The sequence below is a fragment of the Mustela lutreola genome, chromosome Y (assembly GCF_030435805.1).
Source record: "Mustela lutreola isolate mMusLut2 chromosome Y, mMusLut2.pri, whole genome shotgun sequence".
NCBI classification, from domain to species: domain Eukaryota; kingdom Metazoa; phylum Chordata; class Mammalia; order Carnivora; family Mustelidae; genus Mustela; species Mustela lutreola.
In genome coordinates, this window is record NC_081309.1 from 133,391 (window position 1) to 153,707 (window position 20,317).

General features: G+C 46.8%; 2 protein-coding genes across 2 annotated transcripts in view; one reads left to right on the plus strand and one right to left on the minus strand.

Moving 5' to 3' along the window:
* LOC131822504 (testis-specific Y-encoded protein 1-like) lies at nucleotides 1-8,275 on the plus strand. Its single transcript, XM_059158815.1, has 5 exons — nucleotides 1-78; nucleotides 1,463-1,540; nucleotides 1,697-1,798; nucleotides 7,327-7,426; nucleotides 8,139-8,275. The coding sequence occupies exons 1-5, from the start codon at nucleotides 1-3 to the stop codon at nucleotides 8,273-8,275; spliced, it is 495 nt and encodes a 164-aa protein (XP_059014798.1).
* Nucleotides 8,276-9,480: 1,205 nt separating this feature from the next.
* The window catches only part of LOC131822501 (uncharacterized), a 44,655-nt gene continuing 33,818 nt past the window's right edge, over nucleotides 9,481-20,317 (minus strand). The window contains exons 11-14 of the mRNA XM_059158813.1: nucleotides 19,568-19,703; nucleotides 18,868-19,115; nucleotides 10,924-11,057; nucleotides 9,481-10,003 (exon numbers count right to left, since the gene is read on the minus strand). Of these exons, the coding sequence (XP_059014796.1) occupies nucleotides 9,731-10,003; nucleotides 10,924-11,057; nucleotides 18,868-19,115; nucleotides 19,568-19,703 (791 nt within the window). The 3' untranslated portion in view covers nucleotides 9,481-9,730. The remainder of the gene's footprint in view (nucleotides 10,004-10,923; nucleotides 11,058-18,867; nucleotides 19,116-19,567; nucleotides 19,704-20,317) is intronic.

Sequence of the window (20,317 nt, forward strand, 5' to 3'; positions counted from 1 at the left end):
ATGAATCAGAAGCGGAGTGGTCACCTGGCTCGAAGGAGGGCCATCATCCAGGGCATCCCTGGCTTCTGGGCACGCGCCGTATCCTTCCTTCATCGCGCCCGCTCGGTTTTGGCCCCTGGGGAGGACAGTGGGAGCAGGGCAGCAGGGAGCAGAGCCTGAGCCTGAGCCAGGGGCTAGAGAAGTGTGAAGCTGGGCCGGGCTCCCCCAACCATGGCCCCCACCCCTCCAGCAATGGGCACCTGCCAGCAGTAGGCTGCTGGGCCCGCAGGGAGCGCAAAGCCCTGAGCCCTGGGCCTACCCTTCTACTGCACTGCCTAGTGGGCCGGGGTCCAGCAGTGGGTGGTCCGGGAGGAGGTGGGTGCGGGGAGTGCGCGTTGGCGGGAAAGCCAGAGGCTGAGACCTGTGGAGTCCTCTGTGAGTGGAAGCTCCGCGCCAGTGCTTTGGGGCTGCAGCACCCCCACACGCCTCTGCGGTCCCGGAACCCGTGTCAACACTCTGGACTCCTAGTGAAGCCCAGCCCACTTGGCTCAGAGCACATGTTGGAAGGAAAGGATTTGGGGGTAAATGGGGCAGATGGAGAGGCTGCCCGCCTCATTCCGTGTCCTTCAAACCGTGTATCGTTGCCGAGTTCCCGGAGACCTAGGGTTCTGTGCTGCGCTTGCACTCATTGAGAGTCAGTCAGCAGGCTGCCTGATTTCAGCTGGCCCTGGGACCCTGGACACGGTGCCCGGGTGCTACCAACTCTGTCTCCACAGGCTCTCCTGAAGCCGGCGGAGGCCCCTGGCCCAGGTGCTCCCAGACACGTTTCCTCCCTCCCTGCCTCTCCCTCTCCGTGTGCCCCACCTGCGCTCGCTCGCTCGCTCGCTCTCTCTCTCTCTCAACCCTCCCAGCCCTCCGTCTACGTCTGTCGTCAGGGTTTGGGTGTCTCTGTCTCTCTGTCTCCTTCCTCCCGCCGTACCCCTTTCCTCCCTTTGTGGCTGACTCTGCCAGGCCCTTGCTCGAGACCCTGGGTGTGCAGCCATGCTGCAAGCGAGCGGAGCAGCCCCCTTGTGGGCACAGAAGGTCCCTCAAGGGCCCAAGGCCTCGGGTGAGCACACAAGCAAACGGGGCCGTGAGGGGGACCGAGACCATCCAAACATCCAGAGTGGTGACTGACTGCCTCCTGGCCCAGCCGAGCACGGGCACAGGCCAGAGAGGACGTAGGCAGGGAGAGCGGACGGGCTCTTGACCTTGCCCTCCTGGGCCCCGGGAGCCTCAGCCCTGTTGATCCTCCAAGCCCTGCGATGCCCCAGGGCAGAGCATGGGTGACGAAAGGGCAAGCGCTGGGGAGGTTGGGACGGGGAAGTGCCTGCTGTTTCTGCACAGGCCGCCTTCCGTCCCTGGCTCTCAGTCGGGAAGGGCCGGGGCGTTCCTGGTTCTCTTCCCGGCGCCCTTGACGTCGAGGCTCCTTGACCCAAGGCAGATCCTGAATCACCCCCAGTTATCAGCTGTGATAGGTGACCAGGACACAGACATGCTCAGCTACATGACCAATTTAGAGGTTAGCCCTGGAGCCTGAGGCCAGCGGTGGTGCCTTGGGAGTGGGGGTTGAGCTGGAGTGGGTGCGTTTGAGTTGCTGAGAGTTGCGGTCAGTCACGCAGAACACCTAGGGTCAACGACCCCTCCCCCTCCCCCTTCTCTTGCTTTCCTGCGGCAGGTGGAGGAACTGGGTCGTCCCAAGTACCGCTGCAGGTTGATGTTTTACTTTGGGAGCAACCCCTACTTCCAGAACGACGTGATCGTTAAGGAGTATCACCTTAGCATCGGCGGTAGGTGTGGGCTTGAGGTGCAGAGGAGCTGGCGGAGGGCTTCCCGGCATGAGGGCCCGGGGGTGGAAAGGGAAGAGTGTGGGGTCCTCGGGCAGTGCAGGGATTTGGCACAGGAAGGGGGACAGGTCGTCGGTTGAGAGCGAGAGCTGGCGTGGGTCCTAGGCCTCGGAGAGCCTCCCTTAAGTTTCCTCGTCCCGCAGGATATCGGGAGACTCGTTGCACTCCAGTCCAGTGGTTCTGGGATTATGAACGTGGTGCTGCCAGCCGCAGGCGAGACCCCAGCGGCCTGAACTTCTTCAACTGGTTGTGTGACCCCAGCTGCCCAGGGTCCAACAGGATCGCCGGGGTGAGGCCCATGCGCCTTCGTCAGCAGCGCAGATGCTGGAGTCCCGACTGCTGGGCAACGGGGTCGGGGGCCCCGTGCTCAGCTCACCTTTTGTCCCCTACCAGATCATCATCGAGGACCTGTGGCCCAATCCGTTGCAGCACTACCCGAGGCTGGAAGGCGGCGCCTGGGAATGAGCTGAGAGGACGACCTGTCGGTGAGGAGCCAGGAGGGCTGGGTCCAGAGCCCTGTGGGCAGGGGTGCCAGGGGACAGTCAATTTAGTGGCGGGGAAACTGAGGCTCAGAGGAGCTTGGACCCATGGAGCAGGGGGCAGGGTGGGAAGTGAGCCTGCGGGAACTCAGAGCGCACACACAGGGCCGAGGATGGGTCTAGTCCGGCAGGTTCATGCCTGCCATGCTGTCCTTCGGAAAACCCCTGGCCAATCCGGACAAGCAAGGCTCCCCCAGCCCATTTTCCTGAAGTGTCTCCCATGGCTGTCGGCCTCTCTCTCGGTCCTCCTGCCGCTCGTTCGGTTGGCGATGGCCTGCCTGTCTTTGGGAGTCGGGCTCCTTGTCCCAGCCCACTCTTGGACCACGACTCCCTGACGGCCGTCCACATGCCTGAGCACCGCGTGTCCTCCCACATCGTTCACATGTCCTTGGGAATGGTCCCAGGCCATCCCAAGCAGGGTCACGGTGCCCTGGCTGTGGAGGAACTGGGATCCCACGAGTACAAGGCATGCTCACAACATCACGTTCACTATCCCTGGCATCATACATTTTCACAAATAGCTAAGACTTTTGTGTGTATTTTCATGTTTCTCTGTGTGTGTGTGTGTGTGTCTGTGTGTCTGTGTGTGTGTGTCAAGGCATGGCAGCCGTGTGGAAGTGGACATCACAGAGCATCCGCGTTGCACCACCAAGAAGAATCTGATGAGGCCTCCACCGTTGAGAGACCTGCATGGGCTCTTCTCCGTGGTGCTCAGCCTGCACGGGACAGCAAAAGGGACAAGGAGCAGCAGGGGCAGCGCTAGAGAGGATCCTGCCCCTAGCTGCAGGGTCAGGGAGAAGGGCCATAAACAAGTTACAAAGCACCTTGTGTCCATGTGTGGTTTTATATTGGGGGCACAGGAAATGGCAAGGAGGCAAGAAGCCTGGTGGGACCCTCCAACCCCCATCCTGTTGGATTCCATGGGTGGGGTGATGGAGAGCAAGGGGCCAGGGCACAGCCGTTCTTGGCCTGCGGACAGAACCCCACCCTTCCAAGCAGGATCTGGCAGAGGAAGGGAAGAGGCGGGGCTCTCTTGGGAAGTCTTGTTCTGTAGAGCGGGGCACACAGGAGGGGTAAGGTGCTCCCGAATGGGGCCCTGGGCTCCCCTGGGCTCCTCCTACCACCCTATTCACATAGCTTGGAGATCTTTTTCTGTTGCCCTTCAACCTGGAACTGTGCCCTGCATTGTTGAGTTGCAATGCCATGCATCTTCTTGGTCAGCTCCAGCGCAAAACCAAGGGTCGTGGGAGGAGCAAAGATGAGGCGGTCGCTCACGGTCCCTCCCTGTGGCAACAGATCCTCCTGCAGCTCGGGGGACAGTTCCACGGATGTGTGAGGGAATGCAGGTGTGCTCCATGGGATGGGTGACATCCTGAGTATTTATGTGTGAGGGAGCCCTTGAGGGCAGATCCACGCTTGCACACGGACGTGTGTGTGTGTTTGTGTTGTGTGTGAATGGGCAATGGTGAATGGCCCTATGCCCTCGACCATGTGTATGCATTGTGTGCCTCCTCTTCAGTAAAGAACCTGTAGTGTGTGTGTGTGTGTCTGTGTCTCTCTGGGGCCTTTTTTGTACAAGGGCTGGAGAGCTATGGTGTGTGTTGTGGGTGTATGTTTCCATGTGCACTTCTGTGTCCAGTATTTGGGCTGAGGGTGCATGAGTCCGTGACAGAGATAGGATGTGGGCAGGGAATGCATGTGGGTTTGCATGGGCTTTTGTGCGTGTATGTGCACGTCATTCTTTTTTGAGCAGTTGAGTGTGCATTTCTATATCAGGGTGGTCGTGTGTTTTCCTCGCATGTGTCTGCATCCTCAGGGAGTGTGCGTTGGAGTATGTGTTTTAGACAGGCGAGAATGCCCGTGTGTCTAATTCTGTGGATATTTATGGATTGCGGGGGACCAGGGACAGACTTCTTTTTTTGACAGTGTCAACTGTGTACGCCTATGCCGGAGACCTTGTATGTGTTGTCCGTGTGTGCGTATGCTTGCAAGCATAGCTGTGTGTTTTGGAGGGCAGGGATGTATGCCTGAGTGTGCTCCATGTGTGTGTTCGGTGTATGTAGTGGAGAGCTCATTGTGTTTGTATAAGCATGAACATGGTGTGTGTGTGTGTGAGAGAGAGAGAGGCTACGTGTGTGTTCTTTATGACACAGATGATGGGTTTTGCTTACATGCTTCTGTACCCTTAGGGCTATGTGTGTGTGTGCATGCTGAGATGTGTCACGGTTAGTTGTAGATGCCTCTAGGCAGAGGCCATAGATGTGTTGGAGTATGCATGTTATTGTTTTTGGGCACACACGTGTATGATTTTTATGGTGAGGCCAATGCGTATGCATGTGCCGGAGACCTTGTGTGAATTGGGTTTGTCCCATGTATTTTTCCAAGCGACTATATGTCTGCATGCAAGGGATGGTGTGCAGGCTTCAGATCCATGTGCATGAATGTGTATTTAGTGTGTACAGTGGGTTCGCATGACTGCGTGTGTCATGCCTGCATGCCTGTCTGGTGTACATGCCTGAGTTCCAGAGATACATGTGTGTATTTAGTGTATTCGGTGAGTTTGCTTGAGCACGTGTGTATGTCTGTGTCTGTGTGTGTGAATGGAGCCCGTTCGGGTGTGTTTGTATTTTCACTCTGTGTGAGTGTGTGCGTGTGTGTGTGTGTCTGTGCAGCAGTGTGTGTGCCTGTGTGTGCATGTGCCATCTCCTTCTTTTGTTTCAGCGACCATGTGTGGGAACGCAGAGCCCCCTTCTGAGTGCCTGAGTGCCCGTGTGTCTGTGTCTGTCTGTCCCTGTGAACCAGGGAGGTTCACACTGCTGAGATGCATATGAGGAAGCATCGCCCTTGACCAGAAGCCGTGAAAACTTCCCACGGAGCCTGGTGCCGCGGTGAAAGACAAGGTCGACTGAGGCCCCCACGGAAAACCACTGAAATGTAGAAGACCGATGTCACCCATGTTCCTGTATGTTCCTGTGTAGAGGCTCACGAATGAGCTCCTCACGGAAAGGAGCAGGTGGTGTGCCTGAGCTCCTGGTATAAGGTTGGTGCTTACGATGCTGCCTTGGAATCCCCATTCCGAGGAAGGGATGGGCCCTCATGCTTGCCCAGAGGTCTAGGACACATAAGCTCTGGGACGGCATCCCAGCGGGGGGAGGTCCTTCCCGTGCGGATGGTGGTGCTGGGCAGCGGGAGGAGATGAACAAAAGGCCAGCTATCAGGCCTCATGTCTTCCCTGGGGTAAAGACAGAGGACAAGGCTAGGGAAGGATGAGCCAGCGCCAAACATGGCCAGTGTTTGGGTTGGGGGATGGCGATGCCAGTCCTCCAGAGGGCTCCCTGGGGATGTCCTCAAGCACATCCACTGCACACAGCAGGGCTGGGCCTGTAGTTTCATTTTCCATTGGACCCCAGGGCCCGTGCTCGCTACCAGTCTGGCAAGGGGCCTGCCTCTTGCTGACACGGTCATCCTCTCTGGCGCAGAAATAATGCTGTGGAGTGGAGGCCAGGCCCTGTGGAGGGACTGTTGGGTGCAGACAGGGTTAGTGGCAACTTAGGAACGACAATGCTCTCCTTCTGGCCCAGGAGGCCGGAGGGAGAGTAAATGGCTGGGAAAGCTGTGCGTCTCACATTGTGTGCCCGCACGTGCACACATACACACACACGCACACACACACACACACACACACACACACAGGCACACCATTGGTTTAAGCCCCCCACCCCTGCCACGACTATTTGGCCACTCACAGGCTCTGACACATACACTCAGGGTCAACACCGGTCCATCTCCCTCCCCACAAACACACAGTGATTCAGTCACTCTCATGTCTTGTCCTGCACACCGTCGCACACTCATGTGTCTAGGGACACACTCATACCGATCCACCCACGCTGCCCCGTGATCCCCAGTTCCCTGCTTCCCTAGGACCATGGCTTGGGGCCCCCCAGATGGTCAACAGAGCAGAGGGCAGAATATTGCCAATGCAAGACCCAGGACCCCCACCCGGGTGCTGTCTGTCCCGTGCTGCCCCTGAGCCTGATACGCCTCCTTCTCCTGGTCTGAAGGCAAGTGCCCAATGCCCTCTATCCGCTTATGCTCTACCCCCTACCCTCTATGCTCCCCAAAGGGAAATGCCCTGATAGGCACACCTAGTCCTCACCAACACCCCAGGCATCATGAACCCCTTTTGAAGGGCTGAGTGTGCGCCGGCTGCTTCGACCGTCTTGGGCACCGCCCATCTTCTGAGGACATAGCTGTGTGCGCGATCCCACAGACACACCTATGGCATGCACAGTACCTGTCGCAAGCCTCATCCAGGAGGTGTTGAGGCGAGCCCCTGGGTCGCGCCACCCCTGAGCCGTGTCTACTCACCTGAGACACGTCTGCCCAGGGAGGCTGGCAGAGGTTCCAGTCTGCGGCCAGGACAGTGGGGGAGGTATGAGCGTTCGCCTGCCAGGCGCTTCTCTACCCCCAGCTAACATAGAGGCTCCAAGGGCAGCAGCCCTGAGGGTGAGGTTCCCGAGGATCCTTTCTGCCCTTCAGCGGGCCCAGCCCCCTGCCCACATTTGGTAGAGGAACCTTTCCTGTTGCAGTGGCTCTTTCCCAAAGGAGGAGGGATTGGTGGTCAAACGTCACGGATGCTTCTTGTCCCTGCATTGTGCAATGGGAAACGCCTGTTCTGGGTCAGGCTGTGGCATGGATGAGCTGTATGAGCAAGCCTTGCCCCTTGCGGGGTGGGTGGACGTGCCTGAGACTCCAGGAGGGAAGGCTTCTCTCTCTGGGAGCGTAGGGGAGACCGATCTTTTGGGACACTTGGTCTGCAAATGCCAGAGTATCCTCGACGGGCTCCCACATGCTGCCACCTGGCTCTGCTTGTGTTCGTCAGCTGAGAGTGCCATACGTGTTGTTTCTTCTTTGAGCAGCGGGAGCGGGACAGCTCCCGTGTAGAGCCTGGTCTTAAGGGGTCCTCGGTCCGGGCCATTTCAGGGACCACAGTGGATTCCTCTACGCTTGTGGCATTTGGTAGGGTGTTGTCAAGGACGTGAAGCCTAGGGGAGAGGAGGGCACAGGGTCCCCCACCCCTAAGCATCTGTCACCTGGGCTCTGGGCACTGGGCTGATGTGGAAGCCTGGCCTGGCCCCTCTCCCGTCCCGGCCCTGCTGGGACAGAAGGGTGAGGCTGTGGAGGGCGGATCCCTTCAGACGCCAGGGAGCCCCCCATAGTGGCAGTACATGGAGGGTGAGGGTGTCTCGGCCCAGGTCCCCACCACTAAAACAGGGAGCCAGGACAGCTAAAGTCAAAACCGCACTTGCTTTCCATTTTACCACCTAGACAGGAGCATGAGGGTATCCTGTTTAGCAGCCCCTGCAAGACTGACTTGTACAACATAAGCCTAAACAAAGCCAGTAAACATGAAACATTGGTCCCTGTCCCATGTTGAGGCAGCGGGTGTCCAGATGCCAGCCCATCAGCCCCATTGACTTGATGATCAAAGTCTTTCTGTGCTCACGCTTCCATATGCAGTTATGTGTACGTGGAAGGCCATACCTGTGTGGTAGTGTTACATCTACCTGCATAGATGTGCATGTATGGGCACACACAGAAAACTTGGTCTGAACACACATGGGCGTGTCAGCCCACGGCTGTACTGAACACCGCTGGCACCTCAGAATGCAGCCGGCATGAACTCTGCACAGCTCGAACCCCTGCGATAACATTAGTCCGGCCGCCCTAGGAGTGGAGCCATGGCGCAGAGCCATGCATCCACCGCGGATTCAGGAGACGGAGCTGAAGAAGACCTGTGAGAGGGTACAGAAGAAGCCGTGGCCTCAAGAATCGGTATGGAACTGCCGGCATACGTTGAGGATGTAGAATCCCCAGAGCAACCACAACAGGTACCTCCAAGTCCAGGCCACTATACATGTGGCACTTTGACAACTGAGTCCACTGAGATATGGTGTAAAAAATCCGTTTGTTCCTGTAATGTTGGGAGTCATTGGCTTGCATTGGCCCCAAACCAAAAGTCCCAAGCCTAATTTGTTCATCCGAAGCCACAGTTTGGGTATTCTCTCTCCACGCGTAGAGGCCAGCACTGAGGATGTGATGGCCCAACCTACTCTTCCACTGATGGTCTGACCTGGCTGGCCCGCAGATGGGAAGGCGAGGGAGGACATGTTCTCCTCTGCAGGCCAGGCAAACTGGGAACCCCTCCCATGGCATTTGTAGTGTTGGCAGAATGCAATGCAAGGTGCTCTTTCCCTAATGGTGAAGGTGCATGCATACATGCTTTGTGTCACCTGAATGCCAGCCACAGCATCTTGCTATCCGGCCTTCTTAAGGGTGCACACTGTAGACACCTGGCTGACGGCAACTCCCACCACCTTCTCTACAGGATTCGCCCACACATTGTCTCACGGGATAGGCATCTGGGTCTGCTTTGCTGTATTATTGTGGCTCCATGAAAGACTCATGCTGTCTGTCTCCCAAGGTGGGTCAGTGGAATTTCTTTGTACAAAAATAAAAGTGTCTCTGATGATCATACCTTTACAGACAATTGTATTCGTGATATTTTTTCATTTTTCCTAGACTTTCTTTTTTCTTAATTTTAATTTCAATTGCAGTTAATTATATCATGCTATATTACATGCATGTGTTTTTATTGATTCTTCAGTTTCATACAACTATCTTGCCTTTATATACATGTTCTCTGCTTAATTTTTATAATCTTTATAATCCAAGCCACTCTCTGTTGTCTTCTTACCGAGGTGATTTTTAATAATTCAGGTTCTGTTTCTTGTTTTCCTTTTCTTAGCCCTCTGTTAAATTGTTTTATTACATCAGGGAATTCCAAACAAAACTACTCAATTCTTTTTTTTTTTTTTTTTTACTACTCAATTCTTTTTAGTTTTATTTTTATGTAGGCTTTGTGTGCATTGTACAATAATCTATGTTTTTACTACTTGAAACTATAAAATACTCTTTATTCTTAACAAATAAAATAGGTTTATTTGTATATGTTTTGGAGTACATGGGCCCCCTAAAGTCATACATAGTGAGAATATAATATGTGTGTGTTTGTTGATGAAATTTATTTTTTTATTATCTTATTCACTATTACACAAATGTCATTTTGGACAGTTCTAAATTTTTGAAATTTCAAATTGTTAAACTCGGTAGACTCTCATTTCAATAGGATAGATGCATTTATAAGGAATAACTGTGGAGAACCTAGGGTTTTAATTCAACTGGTTTGTTTTAATTTATGTTCTAATCTCTTTTTTAAATCACAATGTGACTGGAGTAGTAGTGTTCAGGACAACCACTGGTTTACAACAGACTCTGCATTGCAAGAATCATTAATGATGAAAGTGGTAGTGTTGTTGCCTGTTTATGAAGACTGGATGACTTTGGCTTTTCCACCCAAGGCATTACTGCCTGGTTTAAGGGATGACCTGCTTTTGCTGATGTGGATAATATCCAGGAAAAGTGTGGGCTGACAATGGTAGCAAGTGCCTTTAGACTGGTAAGGCCTATCTGTCTCCAGCTGCCATTTCCAGACACTGGTCTGCACATAACAGCACTTCCAGGAGTCACAGGTTCCTATGAAAGGTAATAGTAGAATTTTGGTTAAATCACTCTGTTTTTTAAAGATTTCTCAGAAAGAAGAGAGAGAGAGTGTGTGAGCGCACAAGCAGGGAGAGTGGCAGACAGAGGGAGAGAGAGACTCCCTGCTGAGCAAGAAGCTTGATGTGGCACTTGATTCCAGGACTCTGAGATCATGACCTGAGCTGAAGACAGATGCTTCACCTATGGAGCCACCCAGGCATCCCTAAATCATTAATATTAGACTTTGTTAGTTGTAAAATGTAAAACTATTGAAAAAAATAAAGAGGTCTCATATAGTTACAGAATCCAATCAACATAATTACCAAATAGATTCCTCTCATAGATATACTGCTGATAAAGCTACTAACAGTCCATAAAGATGGTGTTTGTAAAGGCAAATTAAGGTTTCACATATGATGAAACTTAGGAGGCAGAAATTAGTAGATGCAGAATTATATGAAATGCCTAATTTCTTTGGAAACTACTAAAAGAACTTTTCAGTGTTGATAGTTAAGAATAACAAATGTCAGGAGCAACTGGGTGGCTCAGTGGGTTAAGCCTCTGCCTTCGGCTCAGGTCATGATCTCAGGGCTCTGAGATTGAGCCCTGCATCAGGCTCTCTGCTCAGCAGGGAGCCTACTCCCCACCCCCCTGCCTGCCTCTCTGCCTACTTGTGATCTCTCTCTCTATCAAATAAATAAATTTTAAAAAGAATAACAAGTGTCAGATAAACTGGAGATTAATAACATATTTTTTGTGGAAGTTTGTTCTGTAATTTTGTTTTTTCCCATTCAATAAAAATCCAATTTCTTATATTTCTAACTTATTGATTACATGGTTTACACTTTTATAAATAGAAAAAGTTATAGTTTCTATAAATTAGAATTTTAAAAATAGGAAAAGGAGCTGTATACCACATTTGTATCTAAGCCTTTCGCCTGAGTAATGAAGCAGATAATAGAACTGCCAATGTCAGGGTAGAGGTGGGCACAACTTGAAGCTCCCATCACCTGCATCTGTAACATTTCTGGATCCTCATCAGTCTCTCCTAGAAAAAAAGAGGTAAAAGGTAAGAAATCCAAGGGACATAGGCTGCATTTTAACACAAACTAATAAGATGATACCATGATCACTTTAAATTATCTCTAAATTTTAGTTCTAAGAAATTTCATTTATTTGTTATCACCATCTTACTGCAAAAATTTATCCATTATAATTCCCCTCAGTTTTTAAATGGCATTTCAAATAATTAACAATTTGATTTTCATTTGTAAAATAAATTTCAAACATATCTAGCTTCATTTTCTTAAATATAAATAAAAACAAAGACCTATGTTTTTCTTTATTATAAAGTTAACATACTTAGGAAGCAGTTCATGCTTGTTTTATTTATGGAGCTTGACTGTGCATAGAAAGATTTTCCTTGCGTTGTTTTGCACATTTGAAAACTTATGGAATTATTATCAATGCTATCATTTTATAAGTAAAACCAATCCCAGGGTATATCTGATTTTGATTAAAAATTAAAATTAATAATGGAGACACTGCTGGTTAGAGTTCTTACCTGCATTTTAACATCAAAAAAATGGACCCTCAATACTGGCGACAAGATGACGGGGAAGTAGGAGGAAGCGCCTTTTCAACCTGTACCCTAAAGTGAGCTGATTACCTACCAAAGAACTCAGATTACCCATGAAATCAGCCTGAGATCAGAATTATACACGTCTGGATCTCTACAGGGGCAGAAGATGCCAGTGGACAGATAAAGCGCAGTGGGAACGGCGGACTGATATTGAAAGATAAACAAAAGGGGGGGAGAGCCACCAGAGGTGACAGGTTGGAAAGTAATACCCCAATAACAGCGAGAGTGACCTGCATCTGGGGAGCAGCATTAACTTGGGAGACTGGTTGAAAGCACTCCAAAAGAGAAAAGGATCACGGTGGCGGGGGGGGGGGGGGGGGGGGAGATTGTGGGAATCGGGGCAGCTAGGGACAGGGCCTTAAGTTCCCAGTCCCAGGAAAGCCAAAGCCACCCCTGGTGCTGAAACTTCCTCCTGATGGAGAAACCAGGTCTTGGACCCTAATCGCCAGCGCGCCGAGAACGCGAGAGGTCCGGCTCCTGTGAGGGGATGGGAGCCACACCAGATGGCAGAACTCACGAGCCCTGTTATACAGCCTGAGATGCAAGTGCCCCTCATACTCCCCTGAAAGAGGTACAAAGGCCCAACCAGCGCCCTTTGATATGCACCATTGTTCAGAGCCTAAGACACGTGCACCAAACTCTCCCCCCAGAGAGGTGCGCAAAGGTCCAGCCTGGTGCTTTCGGATCTGCACCCTGTTATCAGAGCTTGAGGCCCACATGTGACCCACAGCCTCCCCTGAAAGAGGTGTGCGCAAGCCAGGCGCTCTTAGAACCAGAAATACAGACCAGGCACTACCAGCCCGGGTCAGCGGGAAAATCTCAGTGTGCGATTGCTGCTTGGAACCTCTCCAGTGGTCTGGAGCTCCCAGACAGCCGCTGCTGCCCTCGCTTAGGCTACAAGCAAAAGATCCTGCATCACTAGGGACCGCGACTTGGAACCTGCTCTGCCAGCGGCCAAGGGGGAACTTATTTGGGCTCTGTAGCCAGACTGAGGCTTCTCTCTGAGAGGAAGGTCAGGGTGCACTTTGTTTTCCTCTAAAACTACAAAAACCATCAAAACTGGTCAAGGTGAGAGAAAAAAAAAGTGAACAAGCAAAAACCGCCAGAGAACAAAAGCCTGAAAAAAACCAGTTACCTCAGAGCCCACCCCCTTGGCAGGGGGGCGGGAGGACTTATCTCAGAGAACATCATTGACTGAAAACCTATGTGGGAGGCCCCTCCCCCAGAAAACAAATCAAGAAAGAAAGAAAAAAAAAAGGCGACTAGAAAACAACTACCACTACTTCGTAGGAAAACTTTTATTTTTTACTCATTCCACTACTCTGGTTCATTTTTTTTTATATAAATAATTTTTTTAACCTATTTACCATCACAGTGAGCTGTCCAGTACATCAAATTCCATAATAACACTCTAACCTGAACTTTTTGATACATACACCTGTGTTTTTCTTTTGCATTTCTATTTTTGAATTCCTTTTTTAAAATTTTTGTTTAGTTTAGTTTATTCCTTTTTATTGTTATTTTATAATATTCATATAGAGTTAAACTTCAAAGTAATATCCCCTTTCCCCAATCAATACTACCCCTATAGCTAAACCAATTTTTAATCCCACTTTATCTTAGGAAGTTGAGTCCTTTAACAAAGATATCAAGATACATCCAGGAAGAATCAATACAAACTTCCTCGCACACACTGAGAATTTACAACCACTCTCCCATCTTTTTCTTCCACCACTGTTTCTATGTTTTTGTGTTTTTCCTGATAGTATATAAATCTTACACTTGGGTTTCTTTTTGATGAGGTTCCTCCTTTATTTGCATATATATGTATTTTTTTCTCTTGTCATACACTTTTATCAGTCTTTTTGTTTGTCTGTTTTTGTTTGTCTACTTCATAAATCTTACCTTGGGGCCCATTTGGGCTGAACCTTCTCTTTCATGTTCCCTTTCCTCTCTCTCTCTCTTTTTGTTTTTCTTTTCTTTTGTCTCTCGTTTGGGTGGCGAATCCTGATTGCTCAGAAGTGTTCCACAGTGCACCTTGACTGCACCATGGTCAATATATCCAGCTATATCTATTCAAACATCTCTCACCAAAATGACTAGGAGGAGGAATGCCCAAAGAAGAAAAATACAGAGGATGGACCTTCTGCAACAGAGCTAATCGCTATCAAAATAGACAATATGTTGGAAAGAGATTTCAGGCTAACAATTATCCAGGCAATAGCTAGGTTGGAGAAAGCCATGGATGTCCAAACGGAATTGATTAGGGCCGAGCTGAGCGATGAGAGATAATGTTCAAAATGTTAGGGTGGAGCTTAAAGCTCCCAGGGCTGAGGTTCACAATGCTCTCAATGAGTTCCAATCTAATCTAAATTCTCTCAAAGCTAGGGTAACTGAGACAGAAGATAGAATTAGTGATCTGGAGGACAAACAGATAGAAAGGACCAGGAGGAAGCCTAGAACAAACAGCTTAGAAACCACGAAAACAGAATCAGGGAAATAAATGATGCCATGAAATGTTCCAATTATTAGAATAGGAATCCAATTGGAATTTTTGGAATCCCTGAAGGGGAGGAGAAAGAAAGAAGTCTAGAAGATATAGTGGAACAAGTTCTTCACGAAAATTTTCCCAATCTCGTGAATGGAACCAGCGTTCATGTACTAGAAGCCAAAAGGTCTCCACCCAAGATTATTCATTCCAAAAAAAAAATCACGACACCTGTAGACAAATTGAGGAATTATAATTGTAGGTATAATCTCTTGAAAGCCGCTAGGACAAAGAGGCTCCTTATAACAGAGGAAAGCCCATCAGAATAACGTCAGACCTGTCCACAGAGACAGGGCAAGCCAGAAAGGGCTGGCAAGATATATTCAGAGCACTAAATGAGAAGAACATGCAGCCAAGAGTACTTTATCCAGCAAGACTGACATTCAAAATGGATGGAGAGATAAAGAGTTTCCAATACCGGCAAGGCTTAAAAGACTATGCAACCACCAAGCCAAAACTGCAGGAACTATTAAGGGGGGTTCTATAGATGAGGAAAAAAATCCTAAGAATAGCATTGAAATAAAGAGAAATAAAGAAATAAAGAAATAAAGAGACAATATACAGAAAGAAAGACTTCAGGTAACACTATGTCAATAAAAACGTATCTATCAATAATCACTCTCAATGTGAATGGCCTAAATGTGCCCATAAAATGGCACAGGGTTGCAGATTGGATAAAATGACAGGACCCATCCATATGTTGTCTACAAGAGACCCATTTTGAACCTAAAGATACACCCAAACGGAAAGTGAAGGGATGAAGAACCATCTTACATGCCAACGGGCCTCAAAGAAGGCCGGGTAGTGATTCTCATATCAGATAAATTAGATTTTAACTAAAGACTGTAATCAGAGATACAGAAGGACACTACATAATCCTTAGAGGGACTATCCACCAAGAGGATCCAACAATGGTAAATATCTATGCCCCCAATATGGGAGCAGCCAACTACATAAGAAAGTTGTTAATCAAGATAAAGAATCATATTGATATGAATACATTAATAATAGTAAATCTTAACACGCCCCTGTCAGAAATAGATCACTGAAGCAGAAAATTAATAAAGAAACAAGAGCATTGAATGACACACTGGAACAGATGGACCTCATTGGTTTATACAGAACATTCCACCCTAAAACAACAGAATACTTATTCTTCTCAAGTGCACATGGAACCTTCTCAAGAATAGACCACATACTGGGTCACAAATCAGGACTCAACCGATACCAAAAGAATGAGATGATTCCCTGCATATTCTCAGATCACAATGCTTTGAAACTGGAGCTCAATCACAAGAAAAAGTTCCGAAGGAACTTTTCTTTTGTCTCTCCTGGAAGCTAAAGACCACCTTGCTTAAGAATGCTTAGATCAACCAGGAGATCAAAGGAGAACTGAAACAACTCATGGAAACCAATGCGAATGAAGACACTTCAGTCCAAAACCTATGGGATTCAGCCAAGACAGTCCTAAGGGGGGAAATACATAGCCATCCAAGCTTCCCTCAAAAAAATTGAAAAATCTTGAACACAGCAGCTGTCTCTACACTTTAAAGAACTGGAGAATCAACAACAAATCAAACCATCTCCATACATAATAAGGGAAATCATCAAGATTAGAGCTGAGTCAATGAGGTAGAAACCAGAGATACAGTAGAACATATCAATGAAACTAGAAATTGGATTCTTGAAAGAATCAATAAGATCGATAAACCATTGGCCACACTAATCGAAAAGAAAAGAGAGAAAGCCCAAATTCATAAAATTATGAATGAAAAAGGAGAGATCACAACACCAAGGAAGTAGAAACAATCATCAGAAGCTATTATCAACAGTTATATGCCAATAAGCTAGGCAACCTAGATGAAACAGATGCATGCCTGGAAAACTAGGAACTCCCAAAATTGACAACTTGAATGAACGATAGCTAGTAACGAGATTGAAGCAGTGATCAAAAACCTCTCCCCCCCCACCAAAAAAAAGAGCCCAGGACCTGATGGTTCCATGGGGAATTCTACCAAACTCTCAAAGAAGAAATAACACCTATTCTCCTGAAGCTGTTTGAAAAAATTGAAGCAGAAGGAAAACTTCCAGACTCTTTCTATGAAGCCAGCATTACCCTGATCCCCAAACCAGGCAAAGACCTTACCAAAAAGGAGAATTTCAGACCAATATCACTGATGAATATGGATGCTAAGATTCTCAACAAGATCCTAGCCAACAGGATCCAACAGCACATTAAAAAGATATCCACCATGACCAAGTGAGATTCATTCCTGGGCTAAATTAATATGAGAAGAGAGAAGAACCCCATGGTCCTCTCAATTGATGCAGAAAAAGCACTTGATAAAATCCAGCATCTGTTCCTGATTAAAACGCTTCAAAGTATAGGGATAGAGGGAACATTCCTGAGCCTCATCAAATCTATCTATGAAAGACCCACAGCAAATATCATCCTCAATGGGGAAAAGTTGAGGCTTCCCGTTGAGATCAGGAACAAGACAAGGATGCCCACTTTCACCACTCTTATTCAACATAGTATTAGAAGTCTAGCAGCAACAATCAGATAACAAAGAGAAATAAAAGGTATCCAAATGTGCAAGGAAAAAGTTAAACTCTCTCTCTTCACAGATAACATGATTCTTTATATGAAAAACCCAAAAGACTCCACCCCCAAACTACTGGGACTCATACAGCAATTCAGCAACGTGGCAGGATACAAAGTCAATGTCCAGAAATCAGTGGCTTTCTTATACACTAACAATGAAAATACAGAAAGAGAAATTAGAGAATTGATTCCATTTACTATAGCTCCAAGAACCATACGATACCTCGGAATAAACCTAACAAAAGGGGTAAAGGATCTGTACTCCTGAAACTGCAGAACACTCATGAAAGAAACTGAAGAAGATACAAAAAGTTGGAAGACCATTCCATGCTCTTGGATCAGAAGAATAAACATTGTTAAAATGTCGATACTGCCTAGCGCAATCTATACTTTTAATGCCATTCTGATCAAAATTCCACTGGTATTCTTCAAAGAGCTGGAGCAAAGAATCCAAAAATTTGGTTGGAATCAGAAGAGTCCCTACATTACTAAGGAAATGTTGAAAAACAAACATAAAACTGGGGCATCACGTTACCTAATTTCAAGCTTTACTACAAAGTTGTGATCACCAAGACAGCATGGTACTGGCATAAAAACAGACTCATAGACAGTGGAACAGAGTAGAGGGCCCAGATACAGACCCTCAACTCTATGGTCAATTAATCTTCGACAAAACTGGAAAAAATATACAGTGGAAAAAAGACAGTCTCTTCAATAAATGGTGCTGGGAAAACTAAACAGCTATATGTAGAAGAATGAAACTCGACCATTCTCTTACACCGTACACAAAGATAAACTCAAAATGGATAAAAGACCTCAACGTGAGACAGGAATCCCTCAGACTCCTAGAGGAAAACATAGGCAGTAATCTCTTCGATATCAGCCACAGCAACTTCTTTCAAGATATGTCTCCAAAGGCAAAGGAAACAAAAGCGAAGATGAACTTTTGGGACTTCATCAAAATCAAAAGTTTCTGCACAACCAAGGAAACCGTCAACAAAGCAAAGAGGCAACCCATGGAATGGGAGAAGTTATTCCAAATGACAGGACAGACAAAAGGCTGATATCCAGGATCTATAATGAATTTCTCAAACTCAACACACACAAAACAGACACGCATATCAAAAAATGGGCAGAAGATATGAACAGACACTTCTCCAATGAAGACATACAAATGGCTATCAGACACATGAAAAAATGTTCATCATCACTAGCCCTAGGGAGATTCAAATCAAAACTGCATTGATCTATCACCTTATATCAGTTAGAATGGCCAAAATTAGCAAGACAGTATACAACATGTGTTGGAGGGGATGTGGAGAAAGGGGAACCCTCTTCCTCTGTTGTGGGAATGCAAGTTGGTGCAGCCTCTTTGGAGAACCGTGTGGAGATTCCTCAAGAAATTACAAATAGAAATTCCCTATGACCCTGCAATTGCACCCCTGGGTATTTACCCCAAAGATACAGATGTAGTGAAAAGAAGGGCCATCTGTACCCCAATGTTTATAGCAGCAATGTCCATGGTCGCCAAACTGTGGAAAGAACCAAGGTGCCCTTCAACTGATGAATGGTTAAGGAAAATGTGGTCCATATACACTACGGAGTATTATGCATTCATCAAAAAGGATGAATACCCAACTTTTGTAGGAACATGGAGGGAATAGGAAGAGATTATGCTGAGTGAAATAAGTTAAGCAGAGAAAGTCAATTATCATATGGTTTCACTTATTTGTGGAGCATAACAAAAAGCATGGAGGACATGGGGAGTTAGAGAGGAGAAGGGAGTTGGGGTAAATTGGGAGGGGAGATGAACCATGAGAGACTATGGACGCTGAAAAACAACTTGAGGTGTTTGAAGTGGCAGGGCGGTGAGAGAGGTTGGGGTACCAGGTGGTAGATATTATAGAGGGCACGGATTGCATGGAGCACTGGGTGTGGTGAAAAAAATAATGAATACTGTTATGCTGAAAATAAATAAAAAAATATATAAAAAAGAAAAATAATGGACCCTCCATCTCACATGTCTTAGAACCACTGTCCTAATACGCAAAGTAACTACTGACCTGGTTTGAGAACTCTTGGCCCAGAAAGCCAGCATTCTGAGCTATTGAAGTTCTTTAGATGTCCCAGGGGTGCTAAGAGCTGAATGGGAGTCTGGACCTCTTGAAGGAGCAGCAGTGCTAGATCATTTCTTGCTGCCCCACTCACCAACCGAAATCTTTCATGCAGTAGAATGTTAGACACCTTAACAACTCTCAGAGATGCTCCAGGGTGCTTCAGGCCCAATATTACAGCAGTATCTTCAGGACTCCTAAGTATGTAATTCAAGACCAATTAGGGTATATTCTAATTATTGGCTTGAAAATATAAAATTAATTTAAAAAAAGAAAATACATATATAATTTAAAAATTATGAATATATTCATTGGGAAATATGAGAACTTAGCAGCCATCAGTTATTAGGCATTCTAATGTATTTCACTAGTTATGAAGTACAATGTTCCTACTTAACCTGTAGGGAATTCGGAACCCTACAAAAACTCAAAATTCATACACAGTGGAATTAGAAAGGTATTAGCTAAGACAGATATCAATCAAGCACATTGAGGCAAATTACTTGCTTGGCCTGATACAAAGATGTTATAGAGATAAGAGATACTGTTTAAAGATAATATGCAGTAAATTAATCCAAAGAAGATTTCTATTAACTAATTTGAAAATACTGTAGTAAAGTGTAGTAAAGTGAAGCAGATGCAAACTTACATGTTTCTGACACAATGGGCAGCAGTGAGAACCCAAGAGCTGCTAACAATGGAACCGCTGCAAATTTGATTGCCACAGCTGATGATCATGGCTTGCCAAGGCATGGTATATCGTAGAGAAATTCGGTCTGCTAAAGCTGAGAATAATAGTAAATTCAGTAGCCCATCTTTAAAAGTTTTCATCCTTCCTAGTCCTGCTAAGCTCATCATTATTATCAAAATTGGCTTGCAAACACAGTCTATATAGTTACATATATGCTACTTCCCTAAAAAGAATAATTGCCTTATTGTTATGTTCCAAATCCATAATTTCTTTATGGCCCATTTTAATTACATTTTATTTGTCAAAATATTAGGAACTATTATAGGTCTCATCCCAAGTGGAATTCTTTTTCAGCTGTTAGCTTACTTAGTTAGGTGTCACTAACATAGTAAACAATAAAAATGAAGCAAAATTTTATTTGACTATTTATTAGAGAAATAAATTAAAAAGTTAACTTAAGTGGTTCTGGAGGAACTGAGCTTTTAAACCACTTTTAATTTTTAAATACTTTTAACATTTTACTGACACTTAGAGGAGAGAATGCTGGTGTCACAGAAGGAAGACCCTACAGTCATGTCACCCAGTGAACAAAACTACATAACTATCAAATTATCTGAAATGCAACAGAAATTGATCTGAAGACTGAGAGAACAAATTACACAACTAGAGACAGAAGAAGCCATATTAAGAAGGCAGAAAGTTTGTAGA

What these genes read in the sequence shown, in the direction of transcription:
- LOC131822504 (XM_059158815.1), top strand. Translation starts at nt 1, where the DNA reads ATGAATCAGAAGCGGAGTGGTCACCTGGCTCGAAGGAGGGCCATCATC. An exon ending in TCGTTAAGGAGTATCACCTT is followed by an intron (nt 1,799 to 7,326) that starts AGCATCGGCGGT and finishes TTCTTTGAGCAG; the next exon opens with CGGGAGCGGGACAGCTCCCG. An exon ending in CTCTACGCTTGTGGCATTTG is followed by an intron (nt 7,427 to 8,138) that starts GTAGGGTGTTGT and finishes CGGCCGCCCTAG; the next exon opens with GAGTGGAGCCATGGCGCAGA.